The 22076-nt window shown below is 41.2% G+C and overlaps 1 protein-coding gene across 4 annotated transcripts in view; it reads right to left on the reverse strand.

Moving 5' to 3' along the window:
• Positions 1-3114: 3114 nt before the first annotated feature.
• The window catches only part of CLTRN (collectrin, amino acid transport regulator), a 35151-nt gene continuing 16189 nt past the window's right edge, over positions 3115-22076 (reverse strand). Inside the window, exons 4-7 of one of the 4 annotated variants that reach the window (XR_009500267.1) lie at positions 20291-20404; positions 15079-15273; positions 14055-14156; positions 3867-3953 (exon numbers count right to left, since the gene is read on the reverse strand). Coding sequence is in view for 3 of the 4 variants with exons in the window: in XM_059911346.1 (XP_059767329.1) it covers positions 3797-3953; positions 15079-15273; positions 20291-20404 (466 nt within the window). In the remaining variant the exon portion in view is untranslated. Of the gene's footprint in view, positions 3954-4465; positions 4981-14054; positions 14157-15078; positions 15274-20290; positions 20405-22076 lie in introns of those variants that run through there. The other 3 variants (XM_059911346.1, XM_059911347.1, XM_059911348.1) reach the window with 3 other exon arrangements.

A 22076-nucleotide genomic window follows, 5' to 3' on the forward strand; every position in this document is an offset into this window, starting at 1 on the left:
AGTTTCATCATAGTTTTTGCTAAGGACTTGGAGACTGGAGTGACAGCTATATTTCCACTCGCTTTACAGCATTTTAGTTCCAGTACATATCACCTCGCAATGTGTTCCCTTGTGGAACATTACAGGATCATTATTTTTAAAATGAAAGGTATGGTTGATGATTGACTGCCCTCTAATTACCCAGAGTGTTTGTCAAAGCCAGTGGGCAGGAGACATAAGCTCTATTTTGCTGTTATATTGACTGTCAAGTTTACAGCTCATCTCTGCTAGCATGGAAAACTTCCTCAACAAGGATATTTAGTGGAGCAGATCTTTGCCAATGGAACAGATCCCCTCCCCTTCAGGATAAACAGTGAAGAAAATGATCTAATGATCAAATTGGTCCATCCCATGCCTTCAAAATAAGAAGCTTATCTAGGATCGGTGTTTCTCAATCTTTTTTTTTTTTCCATTATTGAGACTTTTCAGACATCTCCTAATAGCTCATCCAGGAAATTTTAATACCATAGATACACTTTTCATCTGTTTACGTACTGTGGTCCTTTGGAGGATTATAAACCATTGTAATACTGAAATTTTTTTCTCCCCACCAAGAACAATTTCCACCCTCTTGAGAATGCATGTCTTGGATGATGCCTGCTAGTGCACACTGATTGAATTCAGATGATGTTTCACCAATTATATATGCAAGGCCACCGTATTCTGGAGTATACAACTCAAGAGGATGTAAGATAGAAAATGGTTCTTTAGTAAACCAACTGAAATCTCATTCCTCTCCTAAAAATAAGGAAGCCCTAATAACGTTAAAGAGTACATAGCTCCCAAGTCAAAATGGTGCCCAAGTCAAAAAATTTGCAGCCACCAATTCAAGCTCCTCCACGTACAGAGAGGGGCCAGGCTTTGCTCCCAGAAGGTAGAAGACTATGGCCTTGTGACAGCCACCGTCTCATTTGCTTGTTTATTAGCACACATTTATTGAGTTCTGACTATGTAGACTTTCAGCTCCATGAGGGCAGCGACTGTTTTCGGTTTTGCTCACCATTATAGAATAAAGGAAAGAAAGAATGAAGACAGAAAGGGAAGGAAATAGGAAGACAAGGCAGTATGCTAAGTGACTTGAACACTGCCTCTAAGAATATTACATTTAGTGTGAAGGTATATAAACAAATAGTCAAAATAAAATATTGTGATTGTTATAACTGAAAAGATGTATAGATATGGTGAGGTTACAAAGCAGTGGTTAATTCTATCTGGTTAGAGGTGGGAAGAAAATGAAGTGAGTTATGAAAACCTTTATGGAGACAAGGTTGTATTACAAGACTTACGTGGGCCCCAGGGCACTCTTGCCTTTGTGGTCTCCTTTTTCGACAAAAGCACATTTAAGTGTAATATAATTCTAGTACAACAAGATGAGTATCATTATCTGGGCAGTCTAGGAGCACATAGCCTGGAGGCCCACCAAAGACAACTAGGAGGATGAGAGGTTTAAGTGAGAGAAACTCTAGGACAAGCTGGAAGAGTGGCTGGAAGATGGGGCAGAGTGTTCCAGGCAGAGGCAACAGCTTGTTCAAAGGCCTGGAAGTGAGAGATCTATTAGGATTGGATGAAAGAGAGAGAGACAGAGAAACAGAAGGGGGGAAGTGTGAGAGATGAAGTTAGAGAAGAAGGTGGGGGTCAAACCACAGCAGGCCCCGTGTTAAGGAGTCTGGCTTTATCCTAAAGAGAATAAGAAACCATTTTTAAAAGCTTTTATGTGAGGAACCAACAGAATCAGGTTTGCATTTTGGATATTCACTCTATCTACATTGCAGCCAAATGACTGGCGAAGGTGTCGTGGATATCCTGGGGGTCCACCCAGGCCCCCTCTTTAGGGCCCACATACCCATCCCCAGCTTCTGGAAATAATGGCTTTTGAAGGTTCGTGGCTGAGTCCTTCAGTGGGAATTGCCCTCAGCCACAGGGAACTGCCCTTTCCAAGGGCAGATCCTTTCCCAGAGAGCACCCATGACCGTAACCGGCTAATGGAGAGATACAAAGGCCCAGCCACATTATCTCAATCAGGGACAACCTCAGCTCCTAAGATCCCTGAAGGATTGGCTGAGGCCTTTGTTGTAACCATGTTTCTGGTTACTTCTCCCTCTGCTTAATCCTACTCTGTTAGTTTCCTATGGCTGCATAATGCTTTAGCACAAACTTAGTGGCCTAAAAAACACACATTTATCATCTCACAACGTCCATGGGTCAGGAGTCTGGGCACAGCTCAACTGGATCCTCTGCTCAGGCTGCAATCAAAGTGTTGGCCAGACTACATTCTCATCTAGAGATTTGACTGGGGAAAAATCCACTTCCGAACTCACTTCAGTTGTTGACAGAATTCATTTCCTTGTGGTTGTAGGACTGAGGATCCTAGCTTCTTGCTGGCTATTGGCTGGAGGCTGTCTTTGGTGCTGAGAGGCCACCAGCAATTCCTAGAACCTGCTCACAGTTTCATTTGCGCTTTCCCAACATGGCCACTTACTTAATCAAGCCAGCAAGGAGAGTCTCTGGAACAAGTTTGCTAGCAAGACAGACTCAGATATCATATAAATTAACTGCAGGAGTGACATCTCACCAGCTTTGCTGTATTCTATTCATTAGAAGCAAGTCATAGGTCCCCTTAACACTCACGGAGAGAGGGTTACATGAAGGCGTGAACATCAGGAGATGACAGACACCTTAGTGTCTGTCTACCACACGTGCCTTCCTCACTTCTTACAGGTATATCTCCTGAGAGCACTCCCCAATAAACCTTCTGCATTCCACTACCCCTCTCAGAGTTCGTATCCACTGGAGGCAGGGAAGTGAGTTAGAGACTACCGCCGGAACACCAACTATGGGTGATAGCAGTGGGAGATTGAGCTGCATATTTTCCTTCTATTAATACATGTATAATAATTATTATTAGAATTTAGAATGATACATGGCCTATCTGAAAGTAAGATCAAGTCTAAAAACTACAGTCTTCAAGCAGGGATACACACAACAAAAATAATTCATTTCTAGGACTGGAGAGCAGATTAAACATAACATAAAAATTAGGCTTACTATGTTCCACAGTGTGAAAATAAATTGCAGACTACAATCAGTCACTTAAAAAGAGATGATTAGCACTTTATTAAGTTAGCATAGATTGTACTTCTACAAACTGCAGAAATAATCAATGAATAGAGATGCCCTATTAGAGAATGATAGTCAGAAAATATATATAAGCAACTGTTGGTATGATAACAGGATCAAATTCCACCTTGTATATCAACACGCCCATTTTTATCCAACCCATTTACAGTAATTACTTGTTATTCTTGCTTATCTTGTCATATACAGAGTGATATAAATGATATTCAAAAAGGATCCATTTTCAGTGATTTGGACTCCATATTATAGGCATTCTCCACTGGAAAAATATTTTTTCTTAGGTCTTTAAAGTGTGATATATATATACTGGCCTGACCTTATTGCTGGAAATGCTTAAATACTAATGCATTTTAAAATCAGTAACTACAAATGCCACATGACTACACTTACACACTGTGCTGTCAGAGAAATATTTTAGAATATTTTGGATAGTCAACAGCTTATTATTCCAACGGTCTTCATGGGTATAATTCATTGCCTTTCAATTTCATGCACATTCAAAATTTCTTACAAAAGAAGAATGGTGAAACAAAATATATAATCTTCCCTCAGTGAATTGTGATGTTCAGCAGTTGCACAGAAACAAGTGTTGAGTTTCAGGGGGAAACAAAACAGCAGCCCTTCAGAGGGGGGTGAGCCGCTCATCCTCTGTCACAAAGGCATCATTAACGTGCCCTCCCTTCATGTCCAGGGGATCGCAGGGGATGCCATTTTCAATTGTGATTGTGTTTTCCCATTTATCTTCAGTGTCTTCCATTTCAGATGGTCCTTTGTTCTCCCTAAATGCACATAAAAAGAATGATTGGGATCTAGGAAGAGAAAGGATGGTCTTCTGTACAAACATGGAGATCAGGAAAGGTAAGAGGAACCTTAGAATGATGGGGAAAATGGATGACATTGTGTATTTTCAAATAAATTTCAAAGATCATAAAGAGTTGATGAGGTGAAAAGATGCTATCAAGATCAGAAGTCTGCCTGGATTATATATATATATATATATGTACATGAATGAATATATATATTTATATGATGAATATGTTTGTATACACACACATATACATATGTACATTCACACACACAAACTGCATGAAGGAATGTGAGGAAAATATATGGTAAATTGGCAAGTTAAAAAATTTAGCTCTAGGAGAACAACTTCACAAAAATTGAATTTAAAAAAGTAATAAATTCCTCTCACAAGATTTGACAAATTAATGGTCTGCAAATGTTAGGTAAAAATTAGGTTGAAATGAGATACCAAGAAGCAAACTCACATTACTTTGTAGAAAGGATGTAACCATTGTAAACTGCAGGTATCATTCCTTGGCTCTACTCATTACAAAATAGTTGTATTCATTTGTTAAGTCAGGTTTTTGGAACTCAGAACACATTTTACTAATTACAACTCATAGCTATAATCCCAGGTCATTCCAAAAAATTCTATTTAACAGGTAAATTTTTAAGTTATTCATTCTCAGACCCTTTAAAGACGCTGCTACCCCAATCCAAGTGGTAACCAGATCCTTAATCTTTCCCTGGAGTGTGGAAAAATGTAGCTTTGAATTCAAACATTCTTCCTGTCTTTTGTGAAAGGCCAACACACTGAGCCAATTGTGCTTGATATTATAGAGGTAGGAGGAGAAGAGATGTGAGTACCTCTAGGCAATCAGAGGGCAGAAGAGTTTCCCTCAGGATTATCACAAGTTAGATGTTGAAGCACCATGGAGGCATGATGTTAGGCATGAGGCTCCCAGACTTGTCAAAGATTCTCTTGTCCCAGAAATCTGTAGAAACTCCAAAGAGGCAGACCTGAGTGGATCACATGGCTGGGATGGTGGACATTGCTGTGGTGACCAGGATGGACTTCCACCGCTATGAAAGTCCCTTAGAAACTTAGTGAATTTCTAGTGGGTGAGGAGGTGGTGAAGATGCCCCAAAGATGATCAAGGTAGAGTTTCCTATTAGTCCTACATGAGAGCTCATTTCAAAGTGCTTTAAAGAATATGGTGGAGGAAGGCAGAGAAAAGAAAGAGCTCTTGTTTACAAAAGAATGACAACCAATATAGAAGGTGCAACAGAAACAGAAAATCACCATATAATAATAATTGATTCTGATGAGGCTCCTCAATGGATACTAAACCACTGAGTGGGAGATGATTAAGGAATAGGATACTCACAGGGTCTCAATGTAACACTCCTACCAGCAATGTACTAATTATAAAGAGACATTTGTTTTTTGTAAAGGGAGAAATTTGGTGAATATCACCAACAATGAGACAAACTGACAAGTGCCTCTAGATGTGATGCACCGAGAAGATATTCTAAAAATAAAATTCTGTGTTCTGTGTTCCTGCCCTACCCCATCACCAAATTCTTTTGACCTGAATCTCTCAGGAGGAACTAATCAGACAACTCCAAATTAAAAGATATTTTGTAAAACAGCTGACAGCATAGAGCAGGCACTCAACTAATGTGCTTAGAGTTGGATGGACAGACATATGAGTAGCTGGCTAGCTAGTTAGACAGATAAATGGATGGATCAATGAATGTAGATCAATGACTGGTTGGCTGGATGATGAATTAATAGATGGATGGATGAATGGGTGGATGGATGATTGGATGGTAGCTGGGTGATGGAACAAACAACTGGATGGAAGAATGGATGGACTAATGCTATAGGCAAAGTTACTCAGACAGCAGCCCAAGGTAGATTTTGAATGGGATCTATCAGAAGAAAGAGAAGGAAAGAGGGAAGGAAGGGAAGAAGGGAGGAAGGGAGGGAGGAAGGGAGGAAGGAAGGAAGGGAATGTACACATGTGATATTTCTTGTATTTATTGAATAGTTATTTTTTCAAATGGATGGAGGAAAGTACTCATTTTCATACCTTAGGAATTAGGAGTGAGTACAGATTTTGCCAGGGTTCACTGATGGTTTATTAGATAATTTCAAATAGGTGGAGTTTATAAAGAAAAGTAAAGTAGCATTTCAATACTGTAGATCCCACTGTCATCACTTGAAAGTATTTTGTCATTGTGCATGCCACTGTCAAATGTCAAAATGTACCACTACAGGCCCAATGCTGGGAGTGGAAGTCGGGGGGTTGTAGTCCCAGAGACCTAGGTAAGGACAGGCTGCTGTGTTTTCCCTTCCTCAGGGTGAAGATACTGCACTGTCCATTCCAAGCATCAGCGGTCAATGATCAGTGCCAGTTGGAGTAGGCATACAATTTCTGTGATGAGAAGGTCCTCCAGCCAGGTGAAATCACCTATCAGAGGACTAGAATTCTTTGGCCCCTCCTCCTGTAGACAGGGGTATCTCGTCACTTTCCACGTCGTCCAGAAAGCAAAGACAACTGACATTCTATAACCATCGAACACATCACTTCCATTCATAGTATCCAACATTCATTCAATAACTATGCTTTGAGTGCCTACTATGTGTGGAAGAGACACAGTTCTTGTCCTAAAGTGAAAAGAAAGGGCTCAATAAAAAAGAAAAACTCCGAATTTCACTCATCCTCCCCTCCTTTTCATGGATTATAAAAGAGAGGAGTGATGTTTCAGTAAGAATGACACCCTAGCGACAAATGTATATTTATAAATTATCATCAAAAATGCCTAGCTCATGCAATTTGTCCCCAAGTCACTCCTCATTGGGCTTGGAGTGAATAATAATTCTCCATAACAATAAATAGGTTTTCAACAGTCAAGTTTTACCCTGAAATTTGTGTATTTAAGTATGAAACTCATATGACAAATATGAGTGGATGGAGCATTCTGAAGTAGGTGGCAACGCAACAGCAGTCTTAGAAGTAATGGTTGCCAGTGTTCATTTGCCGGTTTCCTCAGTTAAAAGAAATGTTTTTACAGAGTTAGAAGAAAAATTGCAGAGAGCTGGACACTTGCAGATCATGGCAAGAAATCCTGCCTCCCCCCCCACGCCCGCCAACCACAAAGGAAAAATAATCCACCAGGCATCACAAGGAATGGGGAAGAACGAAAAAGGAAGATGCAGATGGATGAGGACAAGTTTCTCTTCTTTAGAAGAAGGATTTCTTAATCAAAAAGATTCTGAGCAAAATCGCTGTGGAAATTTATCAAAACGAGAGCCGTGTCCATGACAAATTAGGTACATATTATTCTTTTGTGACCTTAGATCTAGTTGTTCACAGTCTTGGCACTGCCAGGCTTCACAAACTGCAGTGTCAGTAACTTGCTGGCTGGCGGACATGATAAGAAGCTCAAAGGTTATCTAACAGTAATACAGCCCTTTGTCACATTTCATAGTGTGTCCTGTAATAAACTGAGTCACTGCCTGCACATTGCTCTAAGTATAATAAAACTTAACTATCTTTCTGGATCATTCTGATTCGATGTTCTGCTAAAAACATGAATTCTTTTTCCTGAAAAATAAAAATGAGTGTTAATGACTTCCGCTGTTCCTGCATGTCAGGTGGTTCAGGAAGAGGATTAAAAAAAAAAAAAAAAAAAAAACCGTGACTAAAACACCTGAAACTAGCTCTTAGAAGCCTTAGTGTGGCTATTTCTCATAAATCCAGAGAGAAGATGGGCAAAAGAGGGGACCGAAAAAGTACAGGCATACCTCGGAGATATAGCAGGTTTGGTTCAACTGCAATAAAGCGAGCCACACTATACTGTAGTCTACTAAATGTGCAATAGCATTATGTCTAAAAAAATCACAGTACATACCTTAATTTAAAAATATTTTGGAGATAAAAAAATGCTAACCATCATCTGAGCCTTCAGCGAATTGTAACCTTTCTGTTAGTGGAGGGTAGTGGAGGGTCTTGCCTTGACGTCGATGGCTGCTGACTGATCAGGGTGGTGGCTGAAGGCTGGGTGGGTGTGGCAATTACTTAAAATTAGACAAAAGTGACGTTTGCTGCATCGACTGACTCCCTTTCATGAATGATTTCTCTGTATGTAACATGCAATGCTGTTTGATAGCATTTTACCCACAGGAGAACTTCTTTCAAAATTGGAGTCAATCCTCTCAAACCCTGTCGCTGCTTTATCAACTAAGTTTATGTCATATTCCAATCCCTGGTTGTCATTTTGACCATCTTCACAGCATCTTCACTAGGAGTAGATTCCATCTTAAGAAACCACTTTTTTGTCTCATCCATAAGAAGCAACTCCTCGTTTGTTAAGGTTTTGTCATGGGATTGCAACGATTCAGTCACATCTTCAGGCTCCACTTCTAGTTCTAGTTCTCTTGCTTTTTCCACCACATCTGCAGCTGCTTCCTCCACTTAAGCCTTGAACCCCTCAAAGTCATCCGTGATGATTGGAATCAACTTCTTCCAAACTCCTGTGAATGTTGACATTTGGACCCCTTCCTAGGAATCATGAATGTTCTTAATGGCATCTAGAATGGTGAATCCTTTCCAGAAGGTTTTTGACTGATTCTGCCCAGATCCACCACAGGAATCACTATCTATGGTAGCTGTAGCTTTATGAAGTGTATTTCTTAAATAATACGACTTGAAAGTCTAAATTAGTCCTTGATCCATAGGCTGAGGAATGGATGTTGTGTTAGCAGGCATGAAAACAACATTAATCTCGTTATACATCTCCATCAGAGCTCTTGACTGACTAGGTGCATTGTCAATGGGCAGTCATATTTTAAAAGGAATCTTTTTCTGAGCAGTAGGTCTCAACAGTGGGCTTAAAATATCCAGTGAACCATGTTGTAAACAGATGTGCTGTCAGCCAGGCTTTGTTATTCCATTTATAGAGCGCATGTAGAGTAGATTTAGCGTAATTCCTAAGGGCCCTGGGATTTTCACAATGGTAAAAGAGCACTGGCTTCAACTTTGAGTCACCAGCTGCATTAGCCCCTAACAAGAGAGTCAGCCTGTGCTTTGAAGCTTTGAAGCCAGGCATTGACTTCTCCTCTCTAGCTATGGAAGTCCTAGGGGGTCTCTTCTTCCAATAGAAGGCTGTTTCATCTACATTGAAAATCTGTTGTTTAGTGTAGCTACCATCATGAATTATCTCAGCTAGATCCTCTGGATAACTTGCTGCACCTTCTACATCAGCACTTGCTGCGTCACCTGGCACTTTGATGTTATGGAGACGGCTTCTTTCTGCAAACCTCATGAACCAACCTCTGCTGGCTTCAGACTTTTCTTCTGCAGCTTCCTCACCTCTCTCAGCCTTCATAACATTGAATAGAATCAGGGCTTCGCTTGGATTAGGCTTTGGTTTAAGGGGATGTTGTGGCTGGTTTGATATTCTATCCAGACCACTGACACTTTCTCCACATCAGCAATAAAGCTGTTTCACTTTCTTATCATTTGTGTGCTCACTGAATTAGCACTTTTTATTTCCTTAAAGAACTTTTCCCTTGCATTCACAACTTGGCTAACTGTTTGGTGTAAGAGGCCTAGCTTTCAGCCTGTCTCAGCTTTCAACATGCCTTCCTCACTAAGCTTAATCATTTCTAGCTTTTGATTTAAAGTGAGAGACATGTGACTCTTCCTTTCACTTGAACACTTAGAAGCCACAGTAGGGCTATTAACTGGCCTGATTTCAATACTGTTGTGTCTCAGGGAATAGGGAGGCCTGAGGAGAGGGAGAGAGACGGGGAACATCCTGTTGGTGGAGCAGTCAGAACACTCAATATTCATCATTAAGTTTGCCATCTTATATGCGCGTGGTCTGTGGACCCCCCCAATTCCAATAGTTACATCAAAGATCACTGATCACAGATCACCATAACAAGTATAATAATAATGAAAATGTTTGAAATATTGCAAGAATTACCAAAATGTGACGCAGAGACACAAAGTGAGCAAATGCTGTTGGAAAAGTGGTGCTGACAGACTTGCTTAACGCAGGGTTGCCACAAAACTCCAATTTGTAAAAAACACAGTATCTGCGAGGCACAATAAAGTGAAGCACAATAAAGTGAGGTCTGCCTGTATCGGGTGGCCCACGTAGCTAGGGGGTGTTGAGCATCGGGGTTTGCTCAAGATAAAGTAGTGGCGGCTAAAAGCAGAAACAGTATTTTTGTCTCCCTTCAAACAAGATAGGGCTGAAAAGCCAAGACCCAAGAACAGCCAGACAAACAACAAAGGACAGACAAATATGATTTCAAAACAGGACAGAGTTAATTATTGGGGAAGTGGGACTGTCGTCATAATCAGTATGGATGAGTCCTGGGGAAATGGCAGCACTGCTGGAACGATTTTAGTGGGCGTTGCAGCACAGTGAGACTGGTGATGTGATAGCAAAAACAGTAAGAATTAGTATCTATTACACGGCAGACTAAGTGCTTTGTATACATCATCTCACCTAATTCCTACTGCAATACTATGTAGATTTTACTATTATCCCTGTTTTTCAAATGCAGGAGCTGAGACTCAAATATGTAGAGCAACTTGTCTTTCAGAATGGGATGAGACTGGTGAAAGGAGTAGACCTAGAACTCTATTTCATCTCCCCAGGCTTCGCTCAAAACACATATTTGATTCCTTTTGAGTGTGTACATTTAAGAACAGCAAAGTAAAACCATTATTAGCTCTAACATTTCTGATTTCATTTACATTTCTATTTTCAAGACAATTTATTCACTTAATTGAGACTCTATAAGAATGTGAAGTTTCAGTATATGAAAATATTGGCTGAGCCCCAGCCCCTTGTGTGAAAAAATTCATAGAAATGCAAATGCACTTCCCTTTACTATTGACCTTATGGGAAGAGAAATATAACCAGAAATAAGCCAAGTGAATTTACTAGTGACTCTGCTCAACTGCGAGCATTAGCTAGGGTTCAATGTCCTGAGTCCTTGACCTGGCTTTGTTACAACTACAAGATTATCATCTCCTTATAGGCAAGGACCACCCATGTTATCTATGTACGTCTCTTCCATGATACATTCTAGAGCTCCTATCACATAATGGATGGTCAATAAAGGAATAAGATATTTTTACCTCTCTGGGCCTTGGCTTCTGGAGAGATGGATACAGATCATTGTTTAAGATCCCTTCCTAAGACAATAACATTATAACAGTCTATTTATATGCAGGAGTCATGAATCAATTCTACTATATACATACAAGTCTGAAATTGTGCTGTGTCTGTGACTCTTCTTTTATAGCACAAAGTGCCAGGTTACATAGAATTAGCACTTTGTAACTGCTTTTTGATGACGATGCTTCTTTACATTGATATAGCACTCCCCAGTGTATGAAGCACTTGTGTGCATTCTCCAATTTTGTCTTCCCATCATCATAACTATTTAAGAAAATATTATCCTCATTTTCCATATATGACTGGATCAAGGTCATTCAGCTAAAAAATGCCAGGGCATGAGACTGGAACCCAAAACCAGGAGAATGGATCCAGTGCTCTTTCAACTAAAACACACATCACATCATCGACTTCATCACCATTAGCATTATCACATCACCCCCACCATTACAGTGATCACTATCACCATCACCATCATCACCATTACCATAAAGCCGACCAGAGAGCTAAAATAGCCACTTCCAGGCTGGGGCTAGACACAGATCTAGTACAGACATCACTGTCAAGTATATGCAGTTCATCTTGGTTGTCTTCCCACATACCCAACTCCCTAATCGTTCCCCAAAAGAAAAAAAAAAATGACTTTTCCAACTTTTTTCCTTCAACAAATCTCTCAATTCCGCAAACTGCAGTTCTTAACTAGATGGTAATAGAGAAGCAACCTCCTCGAATTATTTCACAAAGAGCCGGCAGTTGTAATGGCGTGTTGAAACTGGCTGGTACAGGCTTGCTAGAGGTGACTCAAACATGCAGAAATTTCAGACTGGATAGGAAGTCAGCAAATGCTACAAATCAAGGTATTTTTTTTTTTTTTTTAGAGAGCTGATTCGTCAGTCCACCACTATTAAACAGCAGGCCTAATCAGATCACTTGCCTTTTAAAATAGGTGTTTGTTAACTAATAAAATCTCAAGCAATAAGCCATTGAACTGGAAAATTTTCTGCAGTATGGTGGCAATATCTGGATGGAAAAGAGATCTTTTTCCAGCATCCCTTAATCACAGAAATGGGTTAAGCTCATCTTGGATAATAATAATTACTGCTTATTTAGTACATACTATAACCTAGGTGCTTTATACACATTTTCTCACCCAATCCTCATGGAAGTCCTGTGAGACATTATCTCCCTATAACAGATGGAGAAACAGACCCACAGAAATTACATGACACAACCAAGGTCACTCAGCTAAAGGGTATAACTAGTATTTGAGTTCACCTAGTTTGGGCCCCCAGTGACTGCATACTTTCCACCCAGTGGTTCTGAACAGTCAATGGAAAGCTGTTATTGACACAGCTAACAGAATATTTAAAGCTTTACTTGAGAAATTTCTTCAGTAGTAGGTATAAAGATGCACATGTCTTAGATGACACTGGCACTCTTCTCTGCAGAAGCAGAATGGTGATTCAGATGACCCTGTGGTCCCTCCTGGTCTTCTAGGTTTAAGATTTTGTATCACACAAACTATGTTCATTATTATCTAATGTATGAATTGGATTCTTGAACAAATCTTTGTCTTCCTCAACACTAAAGGCTTTCAGGGGCAACTCCTAGTTTTTCCACAATTAGAAAAGGCTTTCATCACAATGATCAGGGCTCTCCCCACTTCGAACTGCACCCTCTCCCCACCTTTGAAGCAATACTTTGCCCAAGAAAAACCCACCAAATTTTTTCCGTAACAAATGGAAAACCCAACAAATCAATTTCTCTTCAGAAGGCTGTCATAACTGTCCTGACTCTATTTGCTAATTATTGATGCTCTCCAGGTTGACACAGGAGATTTGTCCATCTGTTTCCTGGTTTGAACATGAACTAAATTTGTGAAGGCAAGGTTGTGACAACAGCCTCCCTTCTCCCGGGTAACAGATTATGATGCTACACACTCAGTTATTATATTACTGCAGAATCTGCTCAGAAGGAAGAGATAGCTGATCCCAGCACTAACGAGCTAAAAGACCAGCAACTGGCAGGATAATAAAATAACAGTAACAGCTAACAGCAGTAGCGCCAGGCACTACTTCAAGAGCTCTATTAACTCTTTTGATCCCAGCAAATTAATTCTTTCTAATATACCTCACTGTCACTCGAGCAAAGTTATCTATGCACAGACAGTAAAGAAAAATTTAACCAACTTGACTCTAGCACCACAAATTATATCCTCTTGAGCTTGGTTTCCCTGACTCATTGCCTGTATTTCCTGATATCCATACAGTTAATGGATTACATACAAGAGCAGAGTCTAGGCAATAAATACTTTGAATCCAAGCAGTCTACCTCCAGAGCCCATTCTTCTACCTCCTTCACCATATTGTACTAGTGAGGAAATTGGGAACCAAGGAGATGGCGTGAATTCACAAAGGTTACAGTTGTTGGAAACCATAGAATCCTAGCATTTCAGGATTAATATAAAACTTAAAACTATTAAACATAGGTATTCAAATACTGCAAGAGAATATTTCTTAATATTCTGAAAAACAAAACAAAAGAGATTAATAATTTGTACCAAGACTCTCAGCATTATGTGCCATGCCAAGAGCAAGAAAAGCAAGCAAGTACAACTTGATCTTAATCTTTGAGCTTAATTTGGGCACTACACATAAATCACATTTATTCCATAGCATTTCACTTACCATTTGTGAAAAAAATTATAAAGCCCCAAATTTAAAATGATTACCTTCTGCTAATAACCAGGGTGAACCATATGCAAAGCAGAAAGTCTCAGGAGAAACATTTAGTCAATCACACACTTGGCCAAACACAACCTGCATGTCCCGTGTGGGCACCAACCCTTTTGAAAACCAATGTGTACGCCTGTGATTCCCACTTACCAGAATTCCTCTTCCTTGGTATCAGAAGGGAAGGTTTAGAAGCATCAGAGCGTCTACTGAAGAGCTGAGGACTCTCTCCACTTCCCCTCTGGATCAGAGGTGCTTGCAAACAAAATTATTTTCTCCTTTCATTGTGCTAAGAAATCTTGTCTCCTCTCTACCTAAATAACTCTCCCACTGGTCTGAAATTCTCTAATACCAATAATTTAGACAGCAAAGTTTGCATGTGCCCCAGAATCCAGCTAAATGAACTCCAGGAGTGGGAATCTAAATGTAAGTACTTAAGTTGGAAGCTCTGAAACTAAGTGAATTAGAATAGCCTTGATATTCATTAAAACATATTTTCTTCAATTGTACATCAACTAAACTTCAATTAAAAGAATGCACCTCCTTCAGAGAATCGACTTTAGTGGGTCTGTGGTAGGGCAAAGGAACCTATATTTTAAACAAGTTTTCCAGGCAATTCTGATGCAGGAAGTTGATTCAAAGGCCACTGTGAAGAACACGGGTCTATATAAAATCATAGGCACTGGAGGGAAGAGCATCCATCAAAGGGAGGGAATATAAAACATCGCACAAGTGTGTAGTACAAGATGGCAGCTGCAGGCACCGGAAGAGGCAGGCCAAGGTGAGAAGGCATGAAAAGGACTATGGAACTACTAGTCTTTGGAGGTGGATGACTAGCAAAGATTAACTCTGCCTACCCAAAAAGTCTGCTTAGCTCTGTATATCCAGCTTACAAAATCATAACCCAGATATTAAAACCAACTCTAGATATAAAACATTCACATGGTGTAGAATAGAAAGAAAGATAGTAATGGAAGGACTCATAGTTAACTAAGGGACACGGACTCCAAAAAGTCTCCAAAAACAAGAGCATAAGTGATATTTTGAAAAATCACCAATTTTTTCAGTTTCAGATATAACGCATTTTCTTCAGCTAGGGGAAAATCCGCTCCTTGTTTTTCCAAGTCATGAGTAAATAAGAAAATGCTCTTTAAATCACTCCCTTTAAATATCTTACCTTCTACGTTGCCGGATTCCTGACAAAATCAATAGCATGGTTGCCACTATGACGATGCAAAATACCACACCAAATATAATAATCCAGATGGGCACAGATGGGTCAGTAGGTGGTGCAAGAGTGGAAGGAATTCTTAAAAATTCCAGAGTCTGGTCATTCAAAAAGAAGGCATTGTTGATCCGGTTCCTATTCATTCTAAAATACAATGATGATTAAAAACAAATGAAACAAGACAGAAGAAACATTAGAAACAGAAGGTATAACCCTATCTCCCCATGATTATAACTATCTCTATAAACAGAGCATCCCCCTAGCAGGAGACTTCAGGTTGAACAGACAGTTTGATGAGGACAATCATGCTGTGGTTTTCTGGCTATAAGTGGCAGTGCTGGTTGCCAGAAAGATGCTTCTCTATGTACTACTGCCCTCCATTGTTGATAATGTCCTAGAAGTAACTGGAAGTCTTGAGCTTTGAGCTCTGCCCACCATGTTTTATTTCCTGAGAGGCAGTATCTAGATTAAAATGACAGAACTCTATTTAAGGTGCCTTACATAAATACCAAAAGCCTGAAAAGATAAAATAATATGCAAAAAGTGGGTGATAAATATGAGAAGAAAAAACAAAACCAGCAGCAGAAAAGAGAACATGAAGCCGGGAGCAGCTGCAAATCCATCAGTTTGATCTTTTTTTTCATTCAATTCAACAAACATTTGCTGGAAACTTACTAAGTACCAGATCCTGTGCTAGGTGCTGGAGATACAAAATGAAATAAAAATACCCCAAGGAGCTTACAGTCTAGAAGAATGGCCCATCAGTCCCTCCACAATCACAGTGCAATCACAGTGCAAGAGGTAAATATGGGCACAGTGGGAGCACAGCAGAGGGGTAAGTACATCGTAGTAAAATGTCAGAGCTGCTTTCCTAAGAAGGCAACTTTTTTTTTTTTTTAAAGATTTATTTATTTGATTGATTGATTGATTGCTATGTTGGGTCTTCGTTTCTGCGCTAGGGCTTTCTCTAGTTGCGGCAAGCGGGGGCCACTCTTCATCGCGGTGCGCGGGCCTCTCACCACTGTGGCCTCTCCTGCCGCAGAGCACAGGCTCCAGACACGCAGGCTCAGCAGCTGTGGCTCACGGGCCCAGTTGCTCCGCGGCATGTGGGATCTTCCCAGACCAGGGCTCGAACCCGTGTCCCCTGCACCAGCAGGCAGATTCCCAACCACTGCGCCACCAGGGAAGCCCAGAAGGCAACTTTTGAGCTGTGCTTTGAGGGACAAGTAGGAGTTCTTTAGACCAAAGTGTGCAGTGAGCATAGGAACTGGAGACATGGTATGTAGTATGATGTGTTGCGTCAGCTGCAAGTAGTTCCATATGACTAAAGTAAATGGTGCTTTAGGAGTCCAAAAGCCTAGAAAAATATGAAGGTAAATGCATTACTTTCCCCAGGGAAAATCTGTATTTTTGGTGGTAGTGGCACTTAGGGAGGGGTTGGTGGCAGTTAGGGAGGGGTTGGTAGCAAAAACTTATTTGACTGAAACTAAATTTCTAACTGGAATTTGCAAATTAGATGAGGAGATTTCTTGGAGATATTGTGTGGCCTTTACTGAATTCACACTAGACAAGCTGACTTCAACAACCTCTAGAGCAGCACTGAAACCAGAATATAATGTGAACCTTATGTGTGATGTCAAATTTTCTAGGAGCTGCGTTTTAAAAAAAAAGTAAATAGTAACAGGGAAAATTAATTTTAATAACATATTTTGGGACTTCCCCAGTGGTCCAGTGGTTACGACTCTGAGCTCCCAATGCAGGGGACCCAGGTTCAATCCCTGGTCAGGGAACTAGATCCCACATGCCGCAATTAAGAGTTCGCATGCCACAACTAAAGATCCCACATGCTGCCACTAAAGCTCCCCTGTGCCACAACTAAGACCCAGCAGAGCCAAATAAATAAATATTTTAAAAATATATATATATATTTTGCCCACTATATCCAAGAAAATATAATTTCAACATGTAATCAATTTTAAGTTGGTTCACATTTTATTTTGTGCTAAGTTGTTGAAATTTGGTGTGTACTTTACACTTAGAGCATATCTAATCTTGGACTAACTACATTTCAAGTGCTTGAGAGCCACATGTGGCTGGTGACTACTGATCCTGAACCTGAGAGTAAAAGCTGGAGAATCTCTGCAGACCAGCACCAGGGTATCAGGAAAGACCTCCTTTAGCAAATGAAAATCTATGGGGAGGCATGATTATTCATAAATGTGAAGGAGAATCCCAGCCAGGAAATCTGCAACAGGGGATAATTTCAATGCAATTTTTATCAAACTATGGAATGTTTTCTTTTTTCGTAACCTAATTTTGCTAACACGATAACACAAACCTTCCCACAAAATAATGAACCCCACTACCAAGGTATAACAGAGTAAAGTGAAAAGTTGCTCTGCATTCTCATTCTGTCTACCTGGTTGGTTAGCACTCAGGCTGATAAGAAGTTCTAGTTTAGTACAAACTATATCTCCATCTACCACTGAAATCCCCAAGAGGCGTCAATCACCATGGATATCTTCTAGCCAAGATTGGCCTTGAATAAGGCCAGTCCCTCAAAACAGATCAAAAGCAGACATCTTAGAACTGGTCTGTCATCCCCTCGCCTAATTCCACAGGTGTGGATACTCTAGCAGACCGGGGTGGGGGGGGGGGAATCACTGCATGTGCTGGCAACATGCCTGCGTTCAAGTTGTCACTCTTTATTTTTCTAGGTGACCTGAGCAAATCAATTAATCTCCCTGAGCCTCAATTTCCTCATTTATAAAGCAGGGATAATAATAATAGCTCACAAATGATTGGTGTTGATACTAAATGCCACAGATGCATCAGAACATGCCTTGTGAACCAGAAAATATTATGCAAGCATTGGGTGGAACTAGCATTATTTTGCCCAACCACATAGGTTCTTCAGCCTTGACATTCCTACCACCTGCCTTCTAGGTACCATCTCCTTTCTTTTCACTCTATCCTTCCCTCTTGGTATTGTTTCCTTTATTTTCATACAATCCTGATGAGCCCTATCCATTCCCGGACATAAATTCCCATTCTATTGGCTATCCTCACCCCCTCAATAGCCCTTTCTACTAGGGCCTTTGAAACAGACATTTTGTTGTGAACATATTCATCTAGATCTTCGACCTTCACCCTAAACACTCACTCCTCCTCCTCACATTAACTGAAGCCTGGTTTAACCACAGTGCCTTCATTTTCCTTGTAGCCCTCCCTCGTCACAGGGCTTGAATAAAATCCCTTTTCTCATGAAATACAATATTCCTAATTCTTACTCCCTAAGTAGTGGCTCTTAGCAGTATTCTTACTGGCAAAAGTGCAGAAACAATTTAGCTCAGACCTTCTTGTTAGGGCTTCCCTGGTGGCGCAGTGGTTAAGAATCCGCCTGCCAATGCAGGGGACACGGGTTCGAGCCCTGCTCTGGGAAGATCCCACATGCCGCGGAGCAACTAAGCCTGTGTGCCACAACTACTGAGCCTGCGCTCTAGAGCCCGTGAGCCATAACTACTGAGCCCACGTGCCACAACTACTGAAGTCCGCGCACCTAGAGCCCGTGCTCCGCAACAAGACAAGCCACCGCAATGAGAAGCCGGCGCACCGCAACGAAGAGTAACCCCCGCTCGCCGCAACTAGAGAAAGCCTGCACACAGCAACGAAGACCCAATGCAGCCAAAATAAATAAATTTATTTATTTATTAAAAAAACAAAACAAAACAAAGAAAACCTTGTTAACTCATTTCCCATGGGTATAGAGCCTCAATGCCTTTGCTTCAGCAAGGGAAACAGATGATTATTCACACAAAAACATTTGGCATTTGATTATACACTCATTATCTTAAACATTAATATTTTACAAAGAGCAGATGAGTTCTTTCACTAGATATTTCTCTTTGGCAACGAGAAAAATATGCATTTCAGTAACTTGTAAATAAATCCTTTGTAAGAAGAGTGAACTTTGTTTCATTCCTTTTCAGGAAATAGTTTATTTTGTGAACTCATTCTTCCAATATACCTTTGCCCAACACCAATCATGTGTGGGATTTGAAGTTTTGACACACATAAAGTGCACATTAATTGAAATAAAAACAAACTGCTTCCTCTGCTTCTGTGCAGAAAAGAATACATTTCATTTCTGAAAGTTTGTTACAATCCCAAGGAGAGGAGGAGGGGAACTGTCAGGAAAAAATGGGTAAAACTTCAAATGGGTGAAAAATATGACTGAGTGTCCTGCAAGTCTACCTTTCTGGACAATTTCCCCCTTTTATTGTTTTTGAGTTATATTGCATATCTGTAAGTTGGAGAGAACTGATACAATGTAAATGATTCTTGTCCACAGAAAATCAAGGTGAATTGTGTCTGGTGGAGCACTGCCAATGGATAGACTGGTGTATCTTTTAATAAATAAACATCACCATTCTTCAATTCCTGCATTTGCATGCTGCCTTGAAGTCTCCTTTAAACTGGTTTTAACGTCTTACTAGTTCCCTCATTAACTAATAAGATAATAAAATCTTTGATAGCATTTATTTTTAATTTGTATGAAAGTCGTGATTTTACCTTTTTTTTCAAAAAATTATCTTTTAAAGGTAAAGACTTTCACTTTGCTATACAGTAGAAATTAACACAACATTGTAAAGCAACTATACTTCCATAAAACAAAAAACAAAAAACACCTAAGCATTCGGGCTCAAGAAGGCATATAATGAACCATCACACAATAGTGCCGTACAAGGTGTTCTTGCCAAAAGAAGACAGTACTAAACCTTCGTAGCTAATGTTTAAACCAGGGCTTCTCAGCCACAGCACAATGGATATTTGGGGTTGAATAGTTCTTTGTTGTGAAGTGCTATCCTGAGCACAGGAGGATGTAAACTAGCGTCCCTAACTTCTGCCTACTCCGTCACCAGCACTGTACAACAACAATGTCTCCAGACATTGCCTAATGTCTCCTTGGAGGCAAAACTGCGCCTGGATGAGAACCACTGATCTATACTAATCTCTATTCCAAAGTAACGAAATGAAACCTTTGACATCTTAATAAATAAATCACTGTGAACCAGAGAGAGAAGTCTTCAAAATCTATGAAAACAGCTGAATTAACCAATAACTTGATTTACCAGTGGAAGGCATATTTAGCGGTGATTACCTTATGGCTGACTGTACCTCAACAGCAGGAAGGGTGTGATTCCTTGAAGGATCGGTAACCACAAACCAGAATGACACCCGCTGGGTTACATTGCAAAGTAGGACGTGGGAAATTCTGCAGATGATGAGAAGAAAAAAAGTACATTATGAGCGAATAATACCAAATTGCATTAGATATTCCACTCTGGTGTTATTACCATCTTAAGAGGTGAAGAAATGTCTTAGTAAGAAGAAAATAATATAGGAAATTTCCTTTATTTCAAAATCATAGACTTGGGGATCATTCCTAAAATAAGGAATCTACCAAAAATGAAACAAAAAAGGGAATGGCTCAGTAGAGGGCATTAGATATCTCATTCTTCATCACCTGTTAGCTGACAGCATCCCTGTTTGCTCAACTCTTGGCCTCTCTCTCTGACACAAAACCCTTTTGTGTTTCCTCATCAGGATCTTTTAATGTCCTCTTCATTCAGCCTTCCACCTCTCAGAACCAGACAAATCTGCTGATCGAGGACTTGCTTCCTCTGTTGACCACTGTTTCCACCCCTCTCCTACTCCAGTAACTGGGGTCGGCCCAACAACAGACCTCCAGACTGAAGTGCTGTAACATTTACCAGCAGGTTTTGAACACTGTTTTTGCGGGTACCTGCTTCCAACTATAAATTGGAAATGTGCCTCACTCTACTCTGTATACCTGGATCACCAGTAGAAATGACAAGAAATGGCATTAGTGTTCAGATTAGAGACAATCTATATATGAATGTATGAAATGTATGAACGTAGAAAATAAGAGGAGAGTCCACAACAAACCAGCGTTGTCGGAGCTAAAACATAAATCCTGAATGGCTTTCACCATGTCCTTATAAGCAAAATTGCAAAAAGTGACATGAGCAACCATTCTAGAAGAAACACACAGCCTCTGTAGAAATACAAGTAAATTCGCTCTTTTTCCTTAAAGGAGCATTCAAGTGCATTATGTTCATTTTTACAATAATGAAAGAGAGTGCCCTTCAGTCAACTTTCTGTAATTTTCAGGACCTGGTACAAATTATATTTTCTCCCTTTAAATGTCAAGGGCAAAAAGTGGAGGGCTCCCCCTCCACCCAGAGCCAAGCGCCTGGGCCAGCAGCGGGAGCTGAAGGATCCCCTGTGCTCAGAACACAGGGGCGCCCCGCGAGGCCCCGAGTCCGCGGGGCGCTGGCCTGGCCCGCGCAGGACCTCGTGCCCAGAGGTTCCGACGCGCCACGAGCCGTCCCACGCCCCGATGCCAACGGTCGCCTCAGCGCCGGAAGCTTCGCGTCTACAGACTTCGGGGCCGCCCAGAAGCCAAAGCCCGTCGAAGGTCCGACCCCGCCGACCCGCGAGCATGGGCAGCTCCCTGAGCAGGTACCTGGGCACGGCCAAGGCCACGCAGCCAGCCCGCGCCTGGAAGCGCCGGTCCCCATGGTCCCCATGGTCCCCATGGACCAGGCCCGCCCGCGGCCCCTGCCTCCCGCTGGGCCGGGACCGGTGCCAAGTCCTGTCCTACCGCCGCCGCCGCCGCCGCCGGGAGCGCAGGCCCTGGATCCGCAGCGTCCCGCTCCCCGCCGCCCTGCGCAGCTGGCGCCACTACCGGGTCCGCGGGTCCTCGGTGCCCCAGGCCTGGAGGCGCCTTCCCGGCGGGCCGCCCCTCCACACCTTCACGGGGCTGGGCTTTAACCGCCATGGCAACAGTTTCATGATGCGGTCCCAGTGGAACGCCCGCCACTGCCGCCACACGCAGAGCCCGGTGAACATCTGTACCGGCC

Source organism: Balaenoptera ricei, chromosome X, assembly GCF_028023285.1.
Source record: "Balaenoptera ricei isolate mBalRic1 chromosome X, mBalRic1.hap2, whole genome shotgun sequence".
NCBI lineage: Eukaryota > Metazoa > Chordata > Mammalia > Artiodactyla > Balaenopteridae > Balaenoptera > Balaenoptera ricei.